The 22,262-nt window shown below is 44.6% G+C and overlaps 3 protein-coding genes across 11 annotated transcripts in view; 1 reads left to right on the top strand and 2 right to left on the bottom strand.

The window, feature by feature from the left end:
• Window positions 1-1,334, bottom strand: part of LOC135911356 (cytochrome P450 6B5-like) — a 76,316-nt gene extending 74,982 nt beyond the window's left edge. The window contains exon 1 of one of the 2 annotated variants that reach the window (XR_011507983.1): window positions 1,165-1,334. Coding sequence is in view for 1 of the 2 variants with exons in the window: in XM_065443596.2 (XP_065299668.2) it covers window positions 1,165-1,241 (77 nt within the window). In the remaining variant the exon portion in view is untranslated. The remainder of the gene's footprint in view (window positions 1-1,164) is intronic. The other variant, XM_065443596.2, reaches the window with a different exon arrangement.
• Window positions 1-22,262, top strand: part of LOC135911357 (uncharacterized) — a 371,373-nt gene that overhangs the window by 86,961 nt on the left and 262,150 nt on the right. The window lies entirely within an intron of this gene.
• Window positions 6,794-21,062, bottom strand: LOC135911350 (lithocholate 6-beta-hydroxylase-like). Its single transcript, XM_065443581.2, has 5 exons — window positions 21,014-21,062; window positions 19,628-19,724; window positions 16,906-17,031; window positions 9,496-9,661; window positions 6,794-7,296 (listed from the first exon to the last, which is right to left on the bottom strand). The coding sequence occupies exons 1-5, from the start codon at window positions 21,049-21,051 to the stop codon at window positions 7,058-7,060; spliced, it is 666 nt and encodes a 221-aa protein (XP_065299653.1). The 5' UTR covers window positions 21,052-21,062; the 3' UTR covers window positions 6,794-7,057.

Below are 22,262 nucleotides of genomic sequence, written 5' to 3'. Positions count from 1 at the left end.
ATTTGTATGACATTTGGCCGCCGAGTACGAGGTCGGGGGTTCGAATAAGGTATGGGCGGTTGCATTGCCACATGGGCGAAATGCAAATGCAACATAAATAAATAAATAAATAAATAAATAAATAAATAAATAAATAAATAAATAAATACATTGTGTACTGTGATTTCCGTGCAATTTAAACAGCCCTAGCAGGTCAAAATTTGACTTGGGGACCTCAACTATGCCGTCTCTCGTAGCCCACGTAGAAGCTCCTTTGGGATACCATACCAGTTAAACCCAAAATGGATTTACCCGCCGTGGTTACTTAGTGGCTATGGTGTTGGACTGCTAAGCACGAGGTCGCGGGATCGAATCCCTGCCACCGCGGCCTCATTTCGATGGGGGCGAAATGCGAAAACCACCCGTGTACTAATATTTGGGTGCACTTTAAAGAACCGGAGGTGGCCCGAATTTCCGGAGTCCCCCACTACGGCATGCCTCATTATCAAATCGAGGTCGTGCCAAAACCCCCATATAGTGTAATGTAAATTCGATTTATTCTCTCCTAGTAGTGTACCATCCTGCAGTACTTGGGAATTCAACGGCTCCCCCTACTACCGTACTATTATAATGCGCCCGGAAAGTACTAATACTATAACTAGGTATGAACCTTCATTGTCACCCAAAGCTTCCCCCCCCCCCCCCCCCTCGCAAAGGAATGTGCAACGTACTTCCACATGAGCACACCATACGTTATGTTTACCCCGCTTTGTAGAACGGGAAGCTTTGTCGATATGTTTCTTGCAGAGTCGGTGAAGCTAAGCCGGAGCTCCTAATTTTGGAAGGGAATGCCAGCGTTCGCAACATACTCAGGACATCTCGCAGTGGGAAACACATATCCTAGTTATTTCAGTCTAGGCGAATGGTTAATTTTTTAGAAATAACGGCTCTGAAACTGACGGATCCACTGAGATTCGAGGATTTCGTTGGCAGTCGGCCGAATTAAAAGAAAAAAATTCGCGCGGCCGGAACATTCGTGTGGGGATGAATTACCAGCGAAGCTAATTAGGCTGCATACATGGGCTGCATACATTATAAGGTCCCGCCAAGATTCGACTAAACACGGCAAGAAGCGTTAAAGGCTCTGTGCACACACACACAAAAAGAAGCAGTGTCCGAGCTTACCTCCATAATGCAGCCACGGACACGGCGACAATTGCAACGCTTACGACTGCGCTCCAGTCAGCTGTGACAGACGCCATGAGACCGTTCCACGGACCGCCGGGAGCACCGCTTCCCAAGTTGTTGGCACGCCGGCGGAATCACTTTAATAACGTTTGTGCGTCGGGCCCGAAGTCGCTGCGACCTCGCGAACGCGTTTCGTCACGGACGTGTACGCAGACCGGGAAGTTGTGCTTGCGGACTGGGCGCGAGCCAACGTTCAGGGGCGCCAAGGTTAATGTTTCGGTGTTTATCGAGGCATTGTTGGTTCGGGCGTTAGTCGCAGTAGTGATTTGTTTGCCGGAGTTGTTTTAACGGCGTTCACCACGTATGAGCTCGGATTAAGGCTGTATGCACCCGCCGAGGTTGCTCAGTGGCTATGGTGTTGGGCTGCTGAGCACGAGGTCGCGGGATCGAATGAATCCCGGCCACGGCGGCCGCATTTCGATGGGGGCGAAATGCGAAAACACCCGTGTGCTTAGATTTAGGTGCACGTTAAAGAACCCCAGGTGGTCGAAATTTCCGGAGTCCTCCGCTACGGCGTGCCTCATAATCAGAAAGTGGTTTTGGCACGTAAAACCCCATAATTTTTTTAAGGCTGTATGTGTACGTTACGGAAAACCATACTAAAACGCATCGCTAACGTGAATTAGAAAAAAAAGAGAAAGAAAAAAAAAGTCCCGTTTTTAGTGTGGATCGAGCCAAGAACACCGTTGATGTGAGACGAGCAGTCTGAAACCATGCTACACAGCCGTGCTACAACTGTCCGATAAAGAAGAAAAGTAGGAAAAATTGATTTACCCCTACTTTCTCACATGAAACATTGTTTTAAATGGGTATTTTATATTAGTAGCGAAAGGAAACCAGGAATGAAGCAAAAAAAGAAAAACAAAACGCTGCGATTGGCTTGGTGATCGCTGATAGCATTCTTTGGATGCAATCGACGGCATCTTGCCGTCAACCTAGCCGGCGTGAGCAAATGGTTTTTCGCTCTACCTGTTGAGATCTGTCAGCCTGCTTATCTCTTTCTTGTAATGTTTCCAGTGCCTGTGACAATCCAATTTCCACCTTTGTTTTTTTTTTTCTACCGGTGCTTCAATTACCTCTTGCTTATCTACATCGCTGGCCTGCGCCACCGTATAAAACTTCGCAGCTTTTGGAAGTTAGACACCCGCCGCGGTTGCTCAGTGGCTATGGTGTTGGGCTGCTGAGCACGAGGTCGCGGGATCGAATCCCTGCTACGGCGGCCGCATATTCGATGGGGGCGAAATGCGAAAACACCCGTGTACTTAGATTTAGGTGCACGTTAAAGAACCCCAGGGGGTCAAAATTTCCGGAGTCCCCCACTACGGCGTGCCTCATAATCAGAAAGTGGTTTTGGCACGTAAAACCCCATATATTATTATTATATAAGTTAGACATGGTTACCTCCACTTCCACCTGGGTTCACAGGGTGGTTCGTCACGATGTGTCAGAATGAGCCGAGTAGCCTTCGGATACGTTCAGCGGTGCGCACAGGTCTTATGACGTTTCGGGTATTTGCTCCCGTATGCGCTGTGTGCTCACACGCTTCTCATTCGCGCGCAGCACGAAGCGGAGCGTTCGGATCATTATTAGCCAATCTCGTGGCCTCCGAGACTTTGCGACGAAGCACAAGGCATCGGAAGACGGATACGGGAGCCGAGTTGTTGTGAACGCTGCATTGAGATTGAGTTAGTAAATCGGACGAGTGATGCTAGCGCGCTCCAGAAGAGATCGTGAAGCTTTGATGAAAGTGAATTAAATATGGTCCTAAGGGGAGCATGTTCATTCGAACTTTCACGCGTGCAGCGCTTGGTAAGAGAATTCGGAGAGACGCAGGCGTACCTTAAGGCGAGAAGAGGCGAGCAGAGACAACAACGATACGGCTGACGCCTGAAAGGCGACAGGGCAGTGACGCAGGCGTCAGCTGTGCGTTTTACGCCGGCGACGTGCTTCCCTCGCGGCGGTTCGTGATAGCGATAAGCGGACGCAGCGACACAACACCCGGCTAAATGCCATGCGTTCGTTTGTACGCGGAACGTTTGGGAGCGCTGCCATCAGGGCACGCAAGGGGGCATGTCACGTGCTTTTTTTTAATTGTATTTCGCGATCTGGTGTAAGCGGAAAAATAATAATACTTAATAGACAGAAAGTTAGAACTCAATGAATAGGACGCTTTGCAAACCGCTCTTCAACTTTCTAGTAGAAATTTCTTGCCTAACTTCGTTGCTGCGTAAGTTACCTAATTATTCTTTGCTAATTATGCAATTAATCGGAATACAAAAGGATGCGCGACTTACTCCATACAACATGAACTTGGTCGCGTCGTCTTATAGTGCATCGGCATATTTTCTGAACTCTGGCTAAAGTTAGCTGGGACGCCCCGTGTATATATATATATATATATATATATATATATATATATATATATATATATATATATATATATATATATATATATATATATATATATATATATATATATATATATATATATAGCTTGTGCGTTACGCCATTTCTACCGCGCGGGCGTGGCCAAGCCCACCGTCCAAGGTTGCAGCCGGCGTCCACTGGGTGCAACACATCTCGCCCGGGGCGCCTCCTACAACTCAGGCAATCCTCCGGCATGTTCGGCTATAGCCGTCACCGCGTCCAAGCGGGGCCAGCGGCGGAAAGCGTCGGGCGCAGCAGCGTGCTGCTGCACCAGCACGGGGTAGAAACAATGGCGCTCGTCACCCTTCACAATCCGGTAATGGTCCTTCCGCAGGTTCACCTACGGAAGCCCTGTTACGACTTTTGATTCCTCGAAATGATAAAGTTTGGTCATCTTTGCAACAGACCAGCGCAACCGAAAGGCCGCGCCGGACATATTGGAGATCGCAGGGACAGGCCTTCGTCCTGCAGTGCACATAAAATAGGCTGATGATATATATATATATATATATATATATATATATATATATATATATATATATGTGTGTGTACACTATTAGAAGCAAAGTAAAACAGTAAACCCCGCATGCATGCCTGAAAAGAGAACAAGAAATTATGGTTGATTGCTCTTTCATAGGAATCGGTAGAACCCGAAAGTCGAACGTGTCTTCACGGGAGCCGTTGCACGCTTGCTTCGTGAACTCGTGGTTTGCTGCGGCGAAAAACGCTTCCTCTCCTCCCCTCCTTTCTATCTTCCATTTCTCTGCTGCTGTCACCTCCCTTCAGAAGAGTAGGCACGCGTTGTGCGCCTTCCGGCGGCAGTTGCCAGCCTGCTCATCGCTTTCCCTTTCCTGTTAATTGTATATACGTGTTCAGAAGAAATACTACTACTACTACTACTACTACTACTACTACTACTAATATTAATAATAATAATAAAACGCACAACTGGAGCGTCGGCGGCCATGTTGCAGGCTTGCTTGGCGCGCGGCGTCCTTCTCCCGAGTCGCTTCGGCGAAGGTACGAGCATTTTTGTGCGCGTTCCGTAGTGTCCCGGGCAGCGTGTCGGAACGGAACCAAAGTGAAAACAAAAAGCGAACAAAGGAACCGACATTTCTGACCGGAACGAAAACGTAAGAGAAACGTTCTTTTGTTATTTTGTTTCCGAGGGAAACCGAAACATTCTTGATCGGATTTCGGTTGGAGCGGAAAGTCGGCAGTCCGAAACAATCGACGACAGGCAAAGTCCCAATTAGCTCGCATCTCCGGCACTGATAGTGCGAGCGATCGCTGGTCGAGCGCGGCACTAATGTAAGCATGTCGCTCGGTGCGCTAGCACATCGGCATTGTAACAAAACACAGGTCTTGAGCGCAGAATAGCTTATCGTTTCTTCGTTTTATCTCGTGTAGGAGGAGACTTACGGAGATGCCAGTCTGCATGGGTTAGTCTCCATTTTAGCCTGCGTGACTGATTTTCGACGGCTTCTACGCGCTCAACATGTTATACATGCTGCTTGATCAGAGAACCTTCGTTAGCACGCCCGCATCATTATATTCGCACTGAAGTCAGAACCGCTGGGGTTTAGCTTAAAAATATACTGCCACGCACTGCAACGTACTGCTGACGCCCACCGGATCCTTGGTCTTCACTGGTAACTTCAACGTGCATCACCAGCTATGAACCACCAAGATTGGCGGCAGCCTAACGTATCGACGGAGCACTTGCTTTGAATTGACTGATTTCCAAGCACTTTGCTGCGTGCACAGACAGTGTTCCCTCTATCCCGCTTTCTTTCTTTCTGTTCCCCCTTTCCTTTCACCAGTGTAGGGTAGCAAACCGGACGCTCGTCTGGTTGCTATCTCTCTTTCTCTCTCTCTTCGTTAGCACGCCCGCTAATCAGGACCAGGCCCCCACCACGACGCTGTCATAACTCCATAGCGGTGATCAAAGCTCTTACATTAACATGGGCTATGGACAGTTTGATAAATGAGTGAATTGAGTGTTTAGTTTCTTGTTCGTTTTATACGCGCCTTCGTAAATGTTTGTTTCTTCCATTTTTCGGTGCTTGTTCGATGTATGTCTGACGTTTTTTTTTCTTCTGTGCTTGCCGAATGCGCGCTTTTCTTTGTTTTACTTATTGCTCTACTCCGAATATTAGATTCTTTCAGGTAGCTTTATAACGTTCACTCGTGACGTTTAGGTACTTCTTTTGCGTACAAGCGAATGCGCAATTGCCTTAAGTCTATCTTTGTTATGTTTATCATTTTCATTTAAATATTTTTATCTGTCGTTTTGATGCATGCGCGTAGACCAGACATGGTGCGGAATCCTGCAAAGTATATGCATGTATATACTCTTATCAATTGACTCTTCATTCATTTCGTGAACATGTATGCGAATATAAGCTTCCGTGAATAAATATTACTTGCACATCAAACTGCTTTTGTGTCGCTAAACAGGGTGCAAGTCTTTGTCAAGCCTTTTTGTATTGTTTTGCCAATTGCGCCTGACTGACACTGAAATGCAACATTGTTGCCTTCGCGTAGGCGGGTACTGCAGCATTCTGACGGAACATTCGCGCTGATACTTTGCCACCACACTCTGGCACTCGCCGGCCGCTGTTCGAGAGGGCCTTATATTGGCACTCTTTTGCTGACCAAAGCGTGGCCGTAGTTGTGGTCACTCGCTTCACCACTTCGCGTCTTTCCTGCAGAGTTATGAAGGTGACCTTCGCGCGTGTGAAACGTTATCTTACACGTGTGGCATGTTATCTGCACATGTAGAGAGGTTGTCAAAGAAAATAACAAACGGGGCACCAGGAGGACGATGGTGCGATAACGCTCAATCCTCACAAAATATTACGCAGACTTGGCAACACCAGACAAGGAATACGCGTTGCCAATAGATTTCCAGCCGACAAGGACGTGGCCCATGAAGCTGTACTTTAGTAGCTGCCATATCTTTTGAGCACGTGTGCAAACCTGTAAGCTAGTCGTATGCCAGGTAATTCTAGCGACTGCAGAGCATCGATGCAAAACCTGACGGCAATAGCGAAGAACTTCGAAATTGCATATTGTGAAAAAAAAAAATGATAGACAGGGTAAATTTCTGTAAACATTTCTTTACTGGACAGGTTTTCGTGCCATAGTAGTGTGAACTGAATTTCGAGCACGCAGAGAGATGAAAGTAAGCATGTACGCAGAAAGAGATGTTTGTGCACAACTCAGACAAGATCGTTAGATAGAAAATGGGACAAAACCAGGAATAACATAAATAACATTGTACATTCTGAAATATCATTCACCTCACAAATAATACTTTCCGACAATTTTAGTAGGCTATAGCGTCCACTTTCATAAGTGCGCAAAATCCATGAGTACTCCTCACTGCATATTTTCAAAGCTACCTTCTGAAACACTGAAAGAAAGTAAGCGCCTTGCCGTTGTAGATACCTTGTATACCGTGATATGGAGCTTGCCAAGGACGAGGTCGAGTCATTGCAGGCCTGTTTGTTTTGCTTATCATTAGTGCGTAATCATGAGAGTTGACTACCAGGTCCACTAGAGTATCTTTTCTACGCGAATCCAGACACCTTCCTTTGGCGAAGCTACGCTGGATTGTGTCCTGCGTTCCAGTTCGCCCTGTAAGGAGAAAAAGAAACTTCGTCTAGATAATGATCTCTTATCGCCTTAAAGGTATACCAGAAGTTTTAATCTCGAGAAGTTACTGCAGTTAGGACGTTGACTATATTTCCCTTTCTCGCCAACTTGCATATGTAAATCGCCAAGCTTTAACATGTACTAGATGAGACTACAATCAACAGTGCTCTCGACTAATTACAGTTGTGGAGAATGCCGGTTCGGGTCCCACTAGCGGAGAGTCGTTTTAGCGTCCATTGTAATTTCCCATTTGCCTATAATTTTACCATTTAAGTTAAAGCATTAATTTTTTTCACTCCCATGTCTTTCTTGGAATAATTATATGTTAATTTCATATGATTGTGACTAACCAAAATTGGGCCCAAAGTTATCTATTGATGGTAAGTCTAGCAAGTCATACCCTAGCTCTGACCCACTGACATATCAATACCTGATTTTATTATCTGTTATCTTAATAAAATTGGGTGTGCCGAACTTGAAAAAGGAAATTGCGGCGGAGGCCATCTCACGATGACCGTCGACCTTAATGCGACTGGCGTTGAAGTAGCGCGACGCCACACCATATTGCTACCGCAGACACTCCTTGTGTACGAGTCGCGCATGCATCCGCATTTGTTGCCCGCACTTCCCTTTGAGCACGCGGTGTGGTTCAGTGGCGCCGCGGAGAAATCCACCAGTGGCGCTTGTGCGAGTGCACGTTCAGACAAGTTTGTCTGAACATGCGACGCCGGGTCTGAGTCCATTCAAGTGGCGGATAAAGTTTAAACAATTCTTTTTGCCACTGAAGAACGCCGCATACATGTGGCACACAGTATTTCAAGTTGGCGTTAAACGATTTCATTGAAGAGCGGCACATACCTATACCGGGTGGCCCAATTAGACGTAAGAGAGGTTTACTGAAGAGTGGCACACAGCTACTGGAACATACCAAGTGACCCAGTTTGGCATCAGAGAGGTTCATTGAAAAGCGCTGCACAGCCAGTGCACTTATCGAATGCTCCAAGTCGGCGTCGAAGAGATCCGTTGAAGAGCGGTGCACACCGAACGACCCATGCCCAGATTCGCAACCCCAGTGACCCATGCAGGCGTGAAAGATATTCGTTGAAGAGCGGCACATAAGTAGACATGCCGCATACCCATCGACCAAAGTTGGTCCGATGGTTGGTTTCGAAGCCTATTCCCTAAACATTCCACCATGAACCACCTGGAGGCCCTAGTTGGCGAGAAAAAGACTAGAGAGATACATAAATGCGTACATATATGCAGTCAGCCCCAAAACTGTGCGTGAACTACCCTAACAACACTACTTCCTGTCAACCTCTCATGGGAACTTGAGTCACTGGGGCGTGTGCAAGAGGGAATTTTCCCCTCTTCAATGAGCTGCTTTGATGCCCTCTTGGGTCACTGAATATGTGAAGCTCTTCTATGAACGTCTTCTGCCGAGTTCAGTCAATGGAAATGTGCCGGTGGGTATGGGCGGTTCTTCAGTGAACCTCTTCTTTGACACCGACTTTGGTCTCTGGGCATGTGTCATTCCCTAATGACAAAAGTCTAGAGGAAACCAGTTCCCGATGAATATGGACGTGAATGTGATTATTCTGAAGCGTCTACGAACACGCAGTATCGGAACCACGTTTACTGACGCGTGCATGCAGCCAGGATTCTCTGCCTCCTTTCATTGTGGATAAGCTATGCCATGTATAGCCATTGCAGTAAAGTCCCCTTGTGCCCGGTGTGGGATTATATGTTCGGACAATATTGTTTAAGTATTTATAAAGCGGTTTTTACTTCGTTCACCACCGGGAAAATTCAAATGATCTTTTTCGCATGACTGATCAATGTGTTGTATTATAAGAGTTTTCCTGCATCCTTACACGAATTTGAATAAAGGCATCGGAGTTGGACCCGAGCTAAACTTCCCTCTTGAACGGTCGGCGTGGTAGCTCAGGGGCTATGCCATTCCGCTGCTGAGTACAAAGTCAAGGGTTCAATTCTTGTGTGCAGCGGCCACAATCCCATGGACGCACAATGAAAGAAACGCTAATGTACTTATATTTAGAAGCACGTTTAAGAGCTCCAGGTGGCCGAAACTAACACGAAGGTTCCCTGACAATGGCCCAGCTATTTTTTTTGTTTTGCGACATTCCAAGTCCCTAATTTCTCTTTTCAAGGCCGGCTTACGTTCGCATGCCGGGATCCTAAATGCAGCAGGTAACGATGCACCAGTCTGGCAACGATGAGAGTAACTTCCAGCAGGGCGAGTCTCGACCCACCGCAGTTGCGAGCGCCCATTCCGAACGGCTGAAAGGCGAGGGGATGGCGGTTGGCCTTCTCCTGCGAAGAGAACCTGCGGAGAGAGAGAGGGAGAGAGAGAACAAGGACAGGAAAGGCAGGGAGGTTAACCAGACCAGCAACCGGTTTGCTACACTACACTGGGTGTACGGGAAAGGGGAATGTTCGTATGCTTCGTGCAAGCAAAGGCAATGACGCCGTGAGATCGCTGTACGCTTCAACTGGCCGTATGCGACGTGGTATCTTTCAGCGGAAGCTATTGAATGATCTTGAGTTTAGTAACAAAAACAGAACACTCACTAAAATGGGGTCGCATAAAATATTCTTAAACGTTTTGACTTCCACGCGGAAGGCTCGCTTACCGAGCTGAGAGGCAAAAAACCTTCAGCTTAAACCGGCGTCAATAATCGCTTCAAAAACCATTGGCGGCAGATTGCCAACGTTTCGATTAAGTGTGTGTGCGGTTGTTTGGATAGTCAAGGATTCTGGACACGGTCGCTTCGTCCTGCTCATTTTCCGTCCAGTTATTTTTCCGCCTATCAGCGGCACGAACAAGGAGCGGGGGCCCACAGGGCTGCTGAGAGCGGCAGCTCGATGAAGTGCCTGCTATTTTACATGCCAATGGGAAAGCATCAAAGAACATTTCGGTTCAGATATAACGCGTTGCTCTTAGTATTTTGTTGCTTCGTATGAATCACTTGCCTTCTGTAACGCCTTCGAGCCTCGAGTGTAATAAGAGAAAGTAAATAAGAGAATACCTATAAATACCTACGCTGTTTTTTATGTGTACAATTACCGGCTTTCGTAGCTATAGCAACACAGAGACTATAGTAGAAAAGGAAAACACGTGCGAGCGAAGCCTGAATATTAACAAAATATCAACTTTACTCAGGGCCATAACTAACACGAGAAAATTCACTATAATGTTTTTTGAGGCAACTTACAATGCACAAATCTGCAACAGCAATTGAGTAGCATCGGGAAGAATCGCAACATTATTCCTGTATGCAGAAACCACAAAACATTTTTCACCGCTGCCAAATTGCTAAAAGGGCTGCCATTTCATTATATTTTTCAATTAGCATTTTTGTCGTTAGCAGTGCTGTTTTTCATAACGCACCGCTTTAAACGTTGTCCCCAACTTTTCACGCTGGCTTTTCCCTCGCGCTCCTGTCTTAAGCGGCTGGAATAAACGAACTTGCAGCTGACTGGCGGGATGACACACTAGTGCGCCTAGGTTTTTGTAGAATTGGCTGGTAATCAGCAAGACTACATAACCTACGCCGAGTGAATAGCTTGAAAACAAAATTGCATTTATTTCGCCTAAATGTTGAGACAGCGATTTGCCGTGCATGCGCAAGTACTCATATTGGGTCGTATTTCTAGGAATTCAGCATGCACAGCATGGTGACTGCCGAGAAATCGGGTGGTGTCGTAAAAGACGTCAAGAGTTTTTAAGAACAAGGTTACCCGCCGTGGTTGCTCAGTGGCTATGGTGTTGAGCTGCTGAGCACGAGGTCGCGGGATCGAATCTCGGCCACGGCGGCCGCATTTCGATGGGGGCGAAATGCGAAAACACCCGTGTACTTAGATTTAGGTGCACGTTAAAGAAACCCAGGTGGTCAAAATTTCCGGAGTCCTCCACTACGGCGTGCCTCATAATCAGAAAGTGGTTTTGGCACGTAAAACCCCAAATATTATTATTATTATTATTAAGAACAGTGTTGCCGTTCTACTATTGTTAATCTCGGCCGCGGTGGTCGGGATTGAACCGGCGACCTCGAGCTCATCCGCGCAGTGTTTCGATGGCGGCGAAGTGCAAAGAAACGCTCTTGTATACGTAAACTTAGGTGCACGTTAACGAACCACAAGTAATGAAAATAAGTCTGCAGCCCTTCACTACCGGTAAATGTACCAGGGTTTTTTGACACTTTCAAGACCAGAATTTATTTCTTCAACAAGTGATAAGCCTCAACATCTTCGACATCAGTTTTGAGACTCATTTCTTCCTAGAGATGGGCGTCACTTAATGAGCCAATGCATGTACAGCTGAGACATTTTAATCACCTGAGGGGGAAGAGGAATACCGTAGAAGAACCGACGAAGGAAGAGGAAAGACGCTGGTCTTGAACTAGTTTCGCTGCTTCGAAATGTATGCCCTCAAATGTTACGGTGCAACATGACCCAGTGCTCGGAAACCTGACCCATGCGTCAGACCCCTTGTCACACACATATAACACACAACCGTTGGTATAAATCTTCGTTCTCTTTCTTTTTTTAGTCGGAGTGATAGAATCAGTGCTTACAAAACTACCAGGCTCCATAATTATGCAATAAGCTTCGCGTGTGAGTTCGCCCTTGTTTGCAAATCAGTCTGTTCTGCTACGGTGTTTCTTTTTTTCTCTGAAGTGCTGCGAACCACTCAGATATCATAGTTGCAAGTAGCTCAGCCTTCTGCATTAAGAACCGGTGGTACACTGGCACATGACGCAATCCTCGCGCGGTTTTGTAACTCGCATATCGGGGTTGAACTCCTGGGGCTTGTCCCAGTAGCACTGATCTCTGTGTATCTGTTGCGTGCAAGCCATGATGTTGATACCCTTGGGAAGGGAGATGTCCTTGTAGCGGAAGTCGCAGGATGCCTTCGTCGTTGCGAACCTGTAGTGAAGAGCGGCGAGAGATATTGCGAAAGTACATAGAATCTTAAATAGACTTAGTGTAATCGCAGCGCGTTTCTGGATATATCGACGGCCACTAGAGATGACGAACACGAACTCTGCCATGCTTCGGTATTCGTCCATGTGTCTACAAGTGAGCTTGCGACAATTGTGGCCAACCAACTATCCAAATACACAGCATGTTCCTATAGACACTGACTTCCTAGATGCCTTTTGTGTAAAATTGTCCTTTTCAAATAATTCGAGGCAGAGCCACGTACAGAGAGGTCAACGTCCGTGGCGGAACGACCTTGTTAGTATTCAAGCGCTCATGAAGGCCTAAATTTGCCATCATGGAAGGACCTTATATTAGTCTTCAGTCGAAAGGCACATGGGCTTGGCGGTCTGTTGGTTAATTTTACGGTATTAACTAGTACAGAAGAAATGCTTAAGTGACGCGACGTTAAATGCTAATGCCCTAACTGTTGCCATAGTTGTGCATACAGCCTACGTCACCATTGTCTCAGGAATAGGACTGTCAGCGTAGTTACGTGCCTATTGGTGCTCTTAGATTTAATGGTGATCATAATAACCTGCCTAATTTAAGTTCACTTCACCGTGAATACCTCTCCGAGGAATCTTCAATTACTACTCTGTGATCAATATTCACTCACGCTTGTTTTTGCACAAGTTGAAGCTGTCTAAGATAAGACGCGAGCAACGATAAGGCGAGCAACGATAAGTGAATGTATCGTGTGCGTTTTAGCAAATTGCCGTTTGTTTCCGCAAACAAGTCTTCTTCCCTAACAGTATCAAACGGGATTAGTTTCCTCAGAAATCCGAAAATAGCGGTATCCTTCAAAGAAACGCAAACATGGCGCGTCTTCCTAGTTGCCCTTTCGAAGACAGCTCAATATGAATCATCTCAAATATGTCTATTCATATATATGACTTGACACGTTCGGTTTGCTTCGTTATATCGACCCAATGGCAACTTCAACAGTTGCCGGTCATCTCAAACATTAGATAAGACAAGAAAGTTTTTAAGGAGCCCACATTGTTCTGACATTATTTCACGCATAAGATGGCGCACATTAATTGATCACTTCTATAACTGCAAAAAAGAAAGACAAAAATAGTGGGTATGTCGCATGCAGTAAGCCCAAGAAAGATCCAACCACAGGTATGCTTTTCTTGCAGTTTACAATTTTATTACGGAGACAAAAAGAGTATCTTGCTGAATCTCTAAAAAGATTATCGATAATTTCTATTTCATTTCATTTCGTTACCTTTTTTTATCAAAATTTTTAACAATTTTTCATTACACTTCTAAATTACAGTTCTATCTTCCCACGCTCCACTATTCAAATATAGTTTCGCTTCAATTCTAAGCATACGTAAAACCGCCTGCTTCTTGGACAATCCCCCGTAGTGGATACAAGACAAGACAAGAGCAAGGCAAGACAAGAGCAGGTTACAATCTAGCGGACATGGCATACTCACGGCCATTCCTCTGGTATGCACTTTAGATGACGTTGAGCAGGTAGGAGTTGGCCGAATCAAAGTATTGGTCATCGGGCTTATCTTGCACGTTGAGGTGTAGGCCGCACGCGGTCTCGGCTACCATTTCGAAAGCCAGGGTGCCTAGCATCGGGTACACGTTGACCTCTCCGCCTACGGATTTTTGACACCGGGCATCGAAGAGGTCGAGGAAGTGACCCACCGCTTTGGACATTCCGTCCGTCATCTGTCGCGTCTGGTATAACCGATCACAAGCAACACTAGCGCGAGGTAGCCCATGTCGACGGCGAAGTTCAAGCAGCGCAATGGAACGAAAAAGAGAAATCGTGCGTACATCCTGTCATGTACAGTAAACAGCAAAAAGTTTGGGGGATACAGTTTCCCATTCAAATGTGAATTGCTGCCCTGTTAAGGCATGACACTTCTCATATAATGAATCACTATGTAGGTGGCGAAAGCTACTACATGCTGGAACAATTATTTAGAGGCTGTGTAACCACGCTTCGCGAGAACTCAGCTTCTTGGCAGATCCTGCGTCCCGCAAACTATTGCGGTTGACTGTACCTATGGGTTTTCCCCCTCGCACTGCTTGAATTTACCTTCCACCAGTCACCGAGCGCATTAATCTCGAGCTCTTTCGGCATGCACGCACACACAGATTTACACATTTGGTGAGAATTTAAAGGGAATACGCGCATATATGGAGGACTCTGAGTAGTACACCATTAACTGTGATAGTAATGATGCTGCTTCGGTAGTTGTTTTAAAGCAGATACGAAGGTAATATCGATAATGTTGACAGTACATTGTTTATAATCAGTTAAGTAGACCTTCTAACGTCCATGTAAGGGCTAAATTATGTCCCGTGCAAGCTTTCCGCACACCTGGAAGCGCCCTAGCTGTTAATCACATCAAGTTTGTCTTTACTTGGTGGCTTCTTCCCAGTTCAGATAAACAAAAAATCACGATAGTGTTTTCAGGAAATGACACCGTTGGGTTCGGGAGGAGAAAATCACAACCGTAGTTGTGTGGCTGGCCATTTCCTTTTTTTGTTCAGGAGCCTAGAGTTACCGCTGACGGACCAACTTTATATTTTGCGTAGCACAAACGTTCGTCGATTGACTAAACATATTGAGTTTTCGTTGTAATCGAGTCCCAAGGTTGTGCGAATGATTGAGACGCAGGACGATTGCAAGAACGCTGGTGTAGGCGAGGTTTCATATGTCTAACGCAAGAAAGGACGGTAAAGGGGGCGAGCGAACTGCTGTTAAATTTTTTCTCTATCTCTGGAAGAGGCTCCAAGTCGCCGGCGCCCAAAACGACCGAGAGCTCGAGACGCTAAATCCTTGAAGGAACCAAAATAAAGTTTCTCTCTATCTCTATCTCTATTCCATGAACGCGATGAGCAAACGCGCAACATCTCACGTTGTTACTGGGTACGGGGAGTATCTACGAGCAGAGAAAGAACTTCATTACTTGCGTGTATTCCAGATAACAAATAAACATCGTAGTCACCGTGGTTTCATTTGCATTCGCTTTAGGAACATCTTATTAGGCACTGCCGAAAATTCGTCGCTGTAAGAATATAAGTGAGTACAACGCTTGTTCAATTACCGAGGCAGAAAAATGAAACAAGTGAGGACTATTCCGAATAATTTGCTGGTCGGGAGCCACGAATATCGCATGCAGACAACAGTATCTTAGGGAACGCGCAGGGAAGATAACTTTGGTTCAGTGATTATTCGTCATTAAAGGAATACAAATTAACTCGTTAAACCGCCCCTGCGAAAGTGCTCGTCCAGCGAAGCGGTTGAAAACCACCGCTACAACGGCTGAGACGGGTATGCAATGCTTTATTGCTTTAGAGCCATGGTAGTAATGGTAGTGTGGAGTGACGATAGTAATGGGAGTAGTTGTAATTTTTAAGGTATAGTAATGGCGGCAATGGTTTCTTTTACACACGTCGCCGCAGGTCGTATTGCCATTTATTTTTCCCTTTGTAGCTATTCGTGTTTACGGTGCTCCTCGGGGGTTCTAACTATGCGCTTATTATTTTGAAAGTTTCGTCATGGTTCCATGCTTTACAAACAATCTGCGATGCTGCAGGGTTACACTTCTCCCCTCCCACAAAAACAAATCTAGGCGTATCTGGGGATGGCATGTTTTTTTTGTTTGATTGCTGTTATTAGCACGGTATATCGGGTAATATCGGGTAACTTGTTCCTCATTTACAAGTTGCCCGTTTACCCAACTCGAGAACGGAATTTTATGCATTTGGTATGTAATGCAATTATTTTTGTTCAGTATTCGATTGAAAGTCGTTTTATTCAAATATTCGCATTGGATTCAATGGTGAAGTCTCAGTACTCGACCGATCTCGCAAAAAATAAAATGGCGTTTGCCAAAAGATTATCACACTTCGTGCAAGAACTATGACAACTATCGGGTACGGATATATATTAATCTATGGTCCGCCATGTTCAAACAAGCGTAGCCTCAGCCTGGAACACGGCTTTTATTGTTTGGTCGCTCCTCAAATGGCAATATCGCTGTGAACGTTTCTCTAGCATAAACTTGTTAAGAACAGTCAGACCTCATTCATCGTTTGGGAGGTTGGACGGAAACAACAAAAACAAAAAAAAGGAAAGGTGAAAAAAAAATGTCGTTCTAGTTGTGATACTGTGATAGTGATTGGAAATGAGGCCAAAGACTTGAAAATTGAGTCAAAGTCATATTGAGTGGTCTTCAATTATTAGATTGATTGCATGAGTGATAAAGAACGCTGGGATGTTCGTTTCTGATGAAACTGACTTGGCCGTTAAATAGTGGTGATGTCCACAGGCTTTCAATAACTGTTTCGGGGAGTCAGGTAAGCCATGTTGTTCTTACGGTATCCTTGGATTTTATTTTTTCCCATGAATGTCCTCACTTTGTTATTTCTCTATCAGATTCATTTAATCCTACAAAAAGTATGCTGAAGATCTCGGGTGTCGTTCTTTTCTTTCTTTTGGGGGAGGGGGGGAAGGAGGGGAGAATATTTTCGTTATTTGTCTTTTTCAATACGCACAGGCTAAGACAAAGTGTTTGCAAAAAAAAAAATCGAATAGAGGAATTATCTTACCCGCCGCATTTTGGACGCTGTAAATCCAATGGACACTGTACGCCTGAGGAACTTCCATCGGTCGGACTTGGCGAAAGGCAGCGTATTGCGAAGCTCAGGGTTTCCATTCATGGTTGCCCACACGTCCTGTGTTTGCGCAAGAACGCAGGTGACATGTACACTCACGTAGGCATAGTGTTTTAAAAGTTTCCCACAAGAAAACGTGGCTAAACTGAAGAAAAACTGTTCAAGGAGAGGTTAGATATGGCAGAATTGATAATTGTGTCAGCTGCATGCGGTGGCTGGGCATCGTACAGACATTTCTTTGTCGGAATTGCACTATTCCGCTTATTGAAGTATAAGAAGGGCAAGGGAGGTGCATTTTCTGTGAAATAATTAGGGCCCACATTAATGATTCCCAAGAAGAAGAAAAAAGGAAAAAAAGAAAAACTAAGTAAATGTTTTTGTTTGCTGGACGAAACAAGAAGTTGCGAGTTTTACGGGCTTTTCTTTATTTAATCTATTGATTCCACAGATCACTTGTTGCTATATTAAAATTATATTTGTACCTATATGCACTGAATACTCCGGTTGCGTGCTTTATGTTTGTTGGTCATGTTGCGGCCATGTAGTACCAGGCGTTTCATCAAAGACTCAACATTTTTTAAAGGTTGCCTACGGCAAAAACATAGTTCATGAGGTGGTCTACTCGAGTGGGCGGACAATACTTGCACATCAAATTGAAATGCATAATGGACTAATTAATGAAAATTCTACAATTTGGCGCTCCAGTTACTTTAGGGCTTGAATGCATAAAAGGACGTGTCGTTAAGGAAGTGACTGGAACGCCAATGGATTTCTTCGCAATGTTAGGGAATCAATATCTTTAAACTAGTGTAATCCTAGGAATTCGTTCCAAGTAGATCCACCTTGCAATCTCCGCGGCTAGAATTTCCGAAGCTGCAATATGGGCCGTAAGCTAATTAGTTAAAAAGGTTGATTATTGAATATTTGTAAACAAGTAGATCATGCATTTCAATTTCTTGTGCAAGTAATGTTTGCCTCTTTTCTTAGACCAGCCCATGAGCCACAATTTTGCTATCTGCCACAGCTAACCTTCAAGAATTATCTGAAAGTCTTCGCTCAAACACCCTGTACAGAGAGTGGACGTCTCCTTCGAGCCAACTTCCGCTGATTTTTTTCCTTCTTCCTCCTAGCATCATCTGGCATGGTGCCGGATAAGTAACGTATGAGCGAATTGCGTTACTCGTCAAAAATGGCCAAATAGATCTTTTAGAGATAAGCTGCAAAACGTTTTAAACGATTTCAGTAATCGACTATGTTCGGCAAAGCCAACGTCAATGCCCCCATGATATGGGCAGCATATAATTTATGCAGAAAGCGGAAAAGAGCTATGAAGTGTCGTTCGGCAAATAATATGGCTGGCCTGCGTTAATTATCCAATTATTTCTTGGTTCGTTTGTTACAGCTCTAGCTGTTCAGATATCGAAGTTGTCAGTATCATCCGTCTGTGACATTATACTAGCGCTCAGCGCCTTTTCATGCTTAAAAGAGAAAGAAAAAGAAGGCGACTTTTAAAGGGTTGCGCTTTGCAATTAAAGAGATGTGAACTTTCGAATCCTATATCAACATGGCAAAGTTTCTCGCTTTTTCGTTTTACGCAAGCTTCTGCATTTAGAAAAGCTTTCGCGACCTCATTAGCGCGCGGAGGTCGTGAAACGGGAAGGCTTAAAAGACATTATTCAGGAGGCGTAAATAAAGAAGCCCAGTGATTCGCCTCTAATTAGTTGTGACTGAGAAAAAAAATGAACTAAGAAAGTAGAGAAACCTGTTAGCAGAGAGCAAACACTTGTCTGAACTTTGCTTAGCGACTTTCCCATTTTAGTCATGCAAAAGCGGGATTAGGTTAGTAGCTGCTTAACGTAAGTTTGACTTCGGAAGTATCAGCCATCGACTTGTTTAGGAAGGCCGTAGACAGTAGAATGAGACTTCTAGTTTTTAAATTCTAGTTTAAGTTTTTAAATGCGCTAATAAAACGCAGAGAAATTTCTTTAAAAGTTTCAGGAAAAGAAGTTCTGCTTCCACTGGAAGCACACAGGCTTAACTTTTACCAAGGCTTTAATGATTCCTGTAAAGGTCATGCTGCCATTCTTTTATAACGTAGTAACGTTCTTGCCATGGTTTCTTAACCCTGTATCAACGTAACATTTCCGCAAATTAATCGTTTTCTGCTATATACGCACCCAAGAATAAGCGATATCGTAGACGGTACAAGACTTTTGAGAAGGCGAGTTGGATCGTCTGCATAATATAAACAACCATATTTATCGTAGCTGCGCTTCCATTTTGTTTGTTTCGTTTGATCGAGCTCGTTTTATATATCATAAACAATAACCGCTATGCTCATACTTCTGTCCTTCGGGATGAAATGTTTGGTGCAGCAAACATCTTTTGTGCACAGTGCTTTAATTTGCTTTCTTCAAATTGGATAAGCGAAAATAAAATAGTCTTCATTTAGAATATTTTTTTTTGCGCTCACTGTGTATTCGAAGGCAGTTTATCGAAAAAAACTACGTTGGCGTAGGACGCCACCTGACTTCTCCGTACAGAGATCAGCTGACTTTATATTTCTGGAAAGACCCTATGCAACTACTTAAATGTCTCGGGGCACCGAGAACCAATATCGCTTCTCGCGGAAACTTCATGAAATACGATTACTGACCCCTCGATTCATGAACATGGCGAAGTCTGTGACGAACACCTGACGAAGCAGCTCCAGGTCTTTCACCATAAGGAATGGTACATCACCGTTGTACATGCTGCGGGGATGGTAAGAGAAAATTGATCACATTGCGCGGCCACTATTATATCAGTGTGAATGCCATTTGGGTCGCGATTTACAAGCTCTGTGGGGCTAGACGATCTTAACAGTATTGTTTGTGAATTCGTTTCATCTTTCTCAACCTGTTGACGTGCACTACTCGACGAAAGCCCTTTCCAACAGCACCGCAGTATTGAGTTCATCGCCTTGATATCTATTCCTGGAAATTTCTTTGTATTATCACAGACAACTAGTCTGTGGTGGCTCCTGGACATATCTTGTTCATTATAAATTGTCTCCAAACCTCTTGCATTGACAAAGAGCTCCTTATATGTCGCTCGTAGTCATCAACCCGCTCAAAACATTTCTATCTCTTAATCTTAATTACAATATCAGCCCCATTTGGTAATTATCTAGTACATACTGCTTTATTCCTGTCTTTTAATGTTACACCTAGAATTTTCCTCGTTATCGCTCACTGCCAGATCCTTAGCCTCACCTCAACTTTCAGTTATGTTCAAAGTTCTATAAATTGATGTTCTTAAAATGCTGTGAACCTGTACTGATACTTTTGAGCTTATACTTTTCCCACGGGATGTCTATAAATTTGAATAGTACAACACATCTTGCGCCAGACTATACTTTGCTCGCAATCTGAAGCGTTCAACTGCGACAACGAACGTGTTTTTTGCAAAAGTTATTTCATCACAGTGAGACAGATTCGTCCTTCATGAAACGTGCTACTGTAACATATGCACTATAGCCACAAGTTTCGAACACAAGGACAATCTTAATATGTAAATTTAAAGCAGCTGAAAATGCGAGTTCCGGGTTTATTTCGCTTCAGCACGCTTGAAATGGCTATGTCTGATCGTACGCATTGTTTTGGTGCAGTGGCCCTTAACCGGCATGGTAGGACTGGTGCCTTCCGAAAAAGCAAACGGAGATTTGGGCAAGAAATTAGATTAGAAGTACCGACAGAATATTAAAACGAATTATTGGCATGTTGTCACTGCAGACATTCATCCCACGCATTGCAAAATTCAGTACACGCATTTCAGCGTCCGTTACGAACTGTTTTAGTTGAGCAGACACGTAAAGTGTAGAAGGGTGTATTCACAACACTATCGTATTACCAACTAGGTATTCAGCAACTACAATATCTGGTAACAAAAGAATACTGTCGTTTTCCTTTTTTATCCAGAGCCTAGAATAGGGGCCTTAGTACTTAAAAAAAATTAAAGTAAATGAGCAAATTTGCGCAGGGTGTAAGCTTAATATTCTTACCCGTAGATGTCGCCGTACGTCTTAGACCATCGATCCATGACTTTAATGGTATCCTGTCAACATTTACGTGAATGGCGCGGCATGAAAACAATATCTAAGCTAAAACCAGTGTTTTAGCTGAAAAACAGAAGCATATTTATTCAGAGGTCATCAAATTCGCACGCAAGTGCTACTTGCAGTAAAATAAGCCTAGTCCGCGGCTAAATCCTTGCGGCTGCGTTAAGATAGATCAGTGAAAAAAAAGCAATAACGAAAAATATAAAACAGTCTGCGTCCAACTGAGACGTATACAGCTCAGACAGTGTACAGTGTCACGCAGTCTGAATTTGTGTCACAGTCTGGTGTCTTTCTGGCTACGCAGCCGGGCCTTGGTTGCGGCTCGCGGTGATGTCCGTGTACAACAGTGTCCAATACTATTGCATTTTGTTAGTTGGCTCTTGTCCAGCTGGTTTACTGCGGAGGAGAGCACTGCATACTGCAGGTTGAAGCGAGCGAACTTGCAAGGAAGGTTTCACGAGAACAAAAAATAAAGGAACGTGGAAATGAGAACCACGCAAAGTCGACATTATATCGTTTTCTTCACCCCACCAAGCACAAGTGCTGTGCTTGTTTCATTGGGTTAAAGGAGCCAATCTCGAGCCCTGCCATGCTATATGAGACGGCGGCCGCATTTCGATGGGGGCGACATGCGAAAACACCCGTGTACTTAGATTTAGGTGCACCTTAAAGAACCACAGGTGGTCGAAATTTCCGGAGTCCTCCACTACGGCGTGCCTCATAATCAGAAAGTGGTTTTGGCACGTAAAACCCCATAACTTAACTGCTATATGACGGCTACGCATTTTTTCAAGAGGTCACAGCTGCTACGTCACTGGAGGGACGTTCCGTGAACGGCGCTTCACCATTAATATTATTTGCTAAAATTTCCATTTTTTGGCGTGTGGCGAGAAAAGGTGAATTCCTGTGAGGGACACGTTTCGCTGAAGACTGCGAGAGTGATACGCGTTTAGTTTGAACCGTTTTTCACGTACGCACTGCTTCACTGCAAAAGTATTTGCTGGAACTTACTGTGAATTGACAGTGACCGCGCTTCCACTTCCCTTTTATTTAGCTTATCTTTTGAAGGTATTAGCTCGCTCAACCCGGGGTAGCCTATCTGGGACCTGGCAGTATGTTGTAACCACTTGCACAATAAAACGGTTGGTTAGGTGACTTGTAGATCTCGTATGAACATGAGAATGGTTTGAAA

This window comes from Dermacentor albipictus, chromosome 8 (assembly GCF_038994185.2).
Source record: "Dermacentor albipictus isolate Rhodes 1998 colony chromosome 8, USDA_Dalb.pri_finalv2, whole genome shotgun sequence".
In the NCBI taxonomy this organism is placed as follows: Eukaryota; Metazoa; Arthropoda; class Arachnida; order Ixodida; family Ixodidae; genus Dermacentor; species Dermacentor albipictus.
The sequence above is the reverse complement of the archived record's forward strand: the minus strand, read 5'-3'. Positions and strand labels throughout refer to the sequence as shown.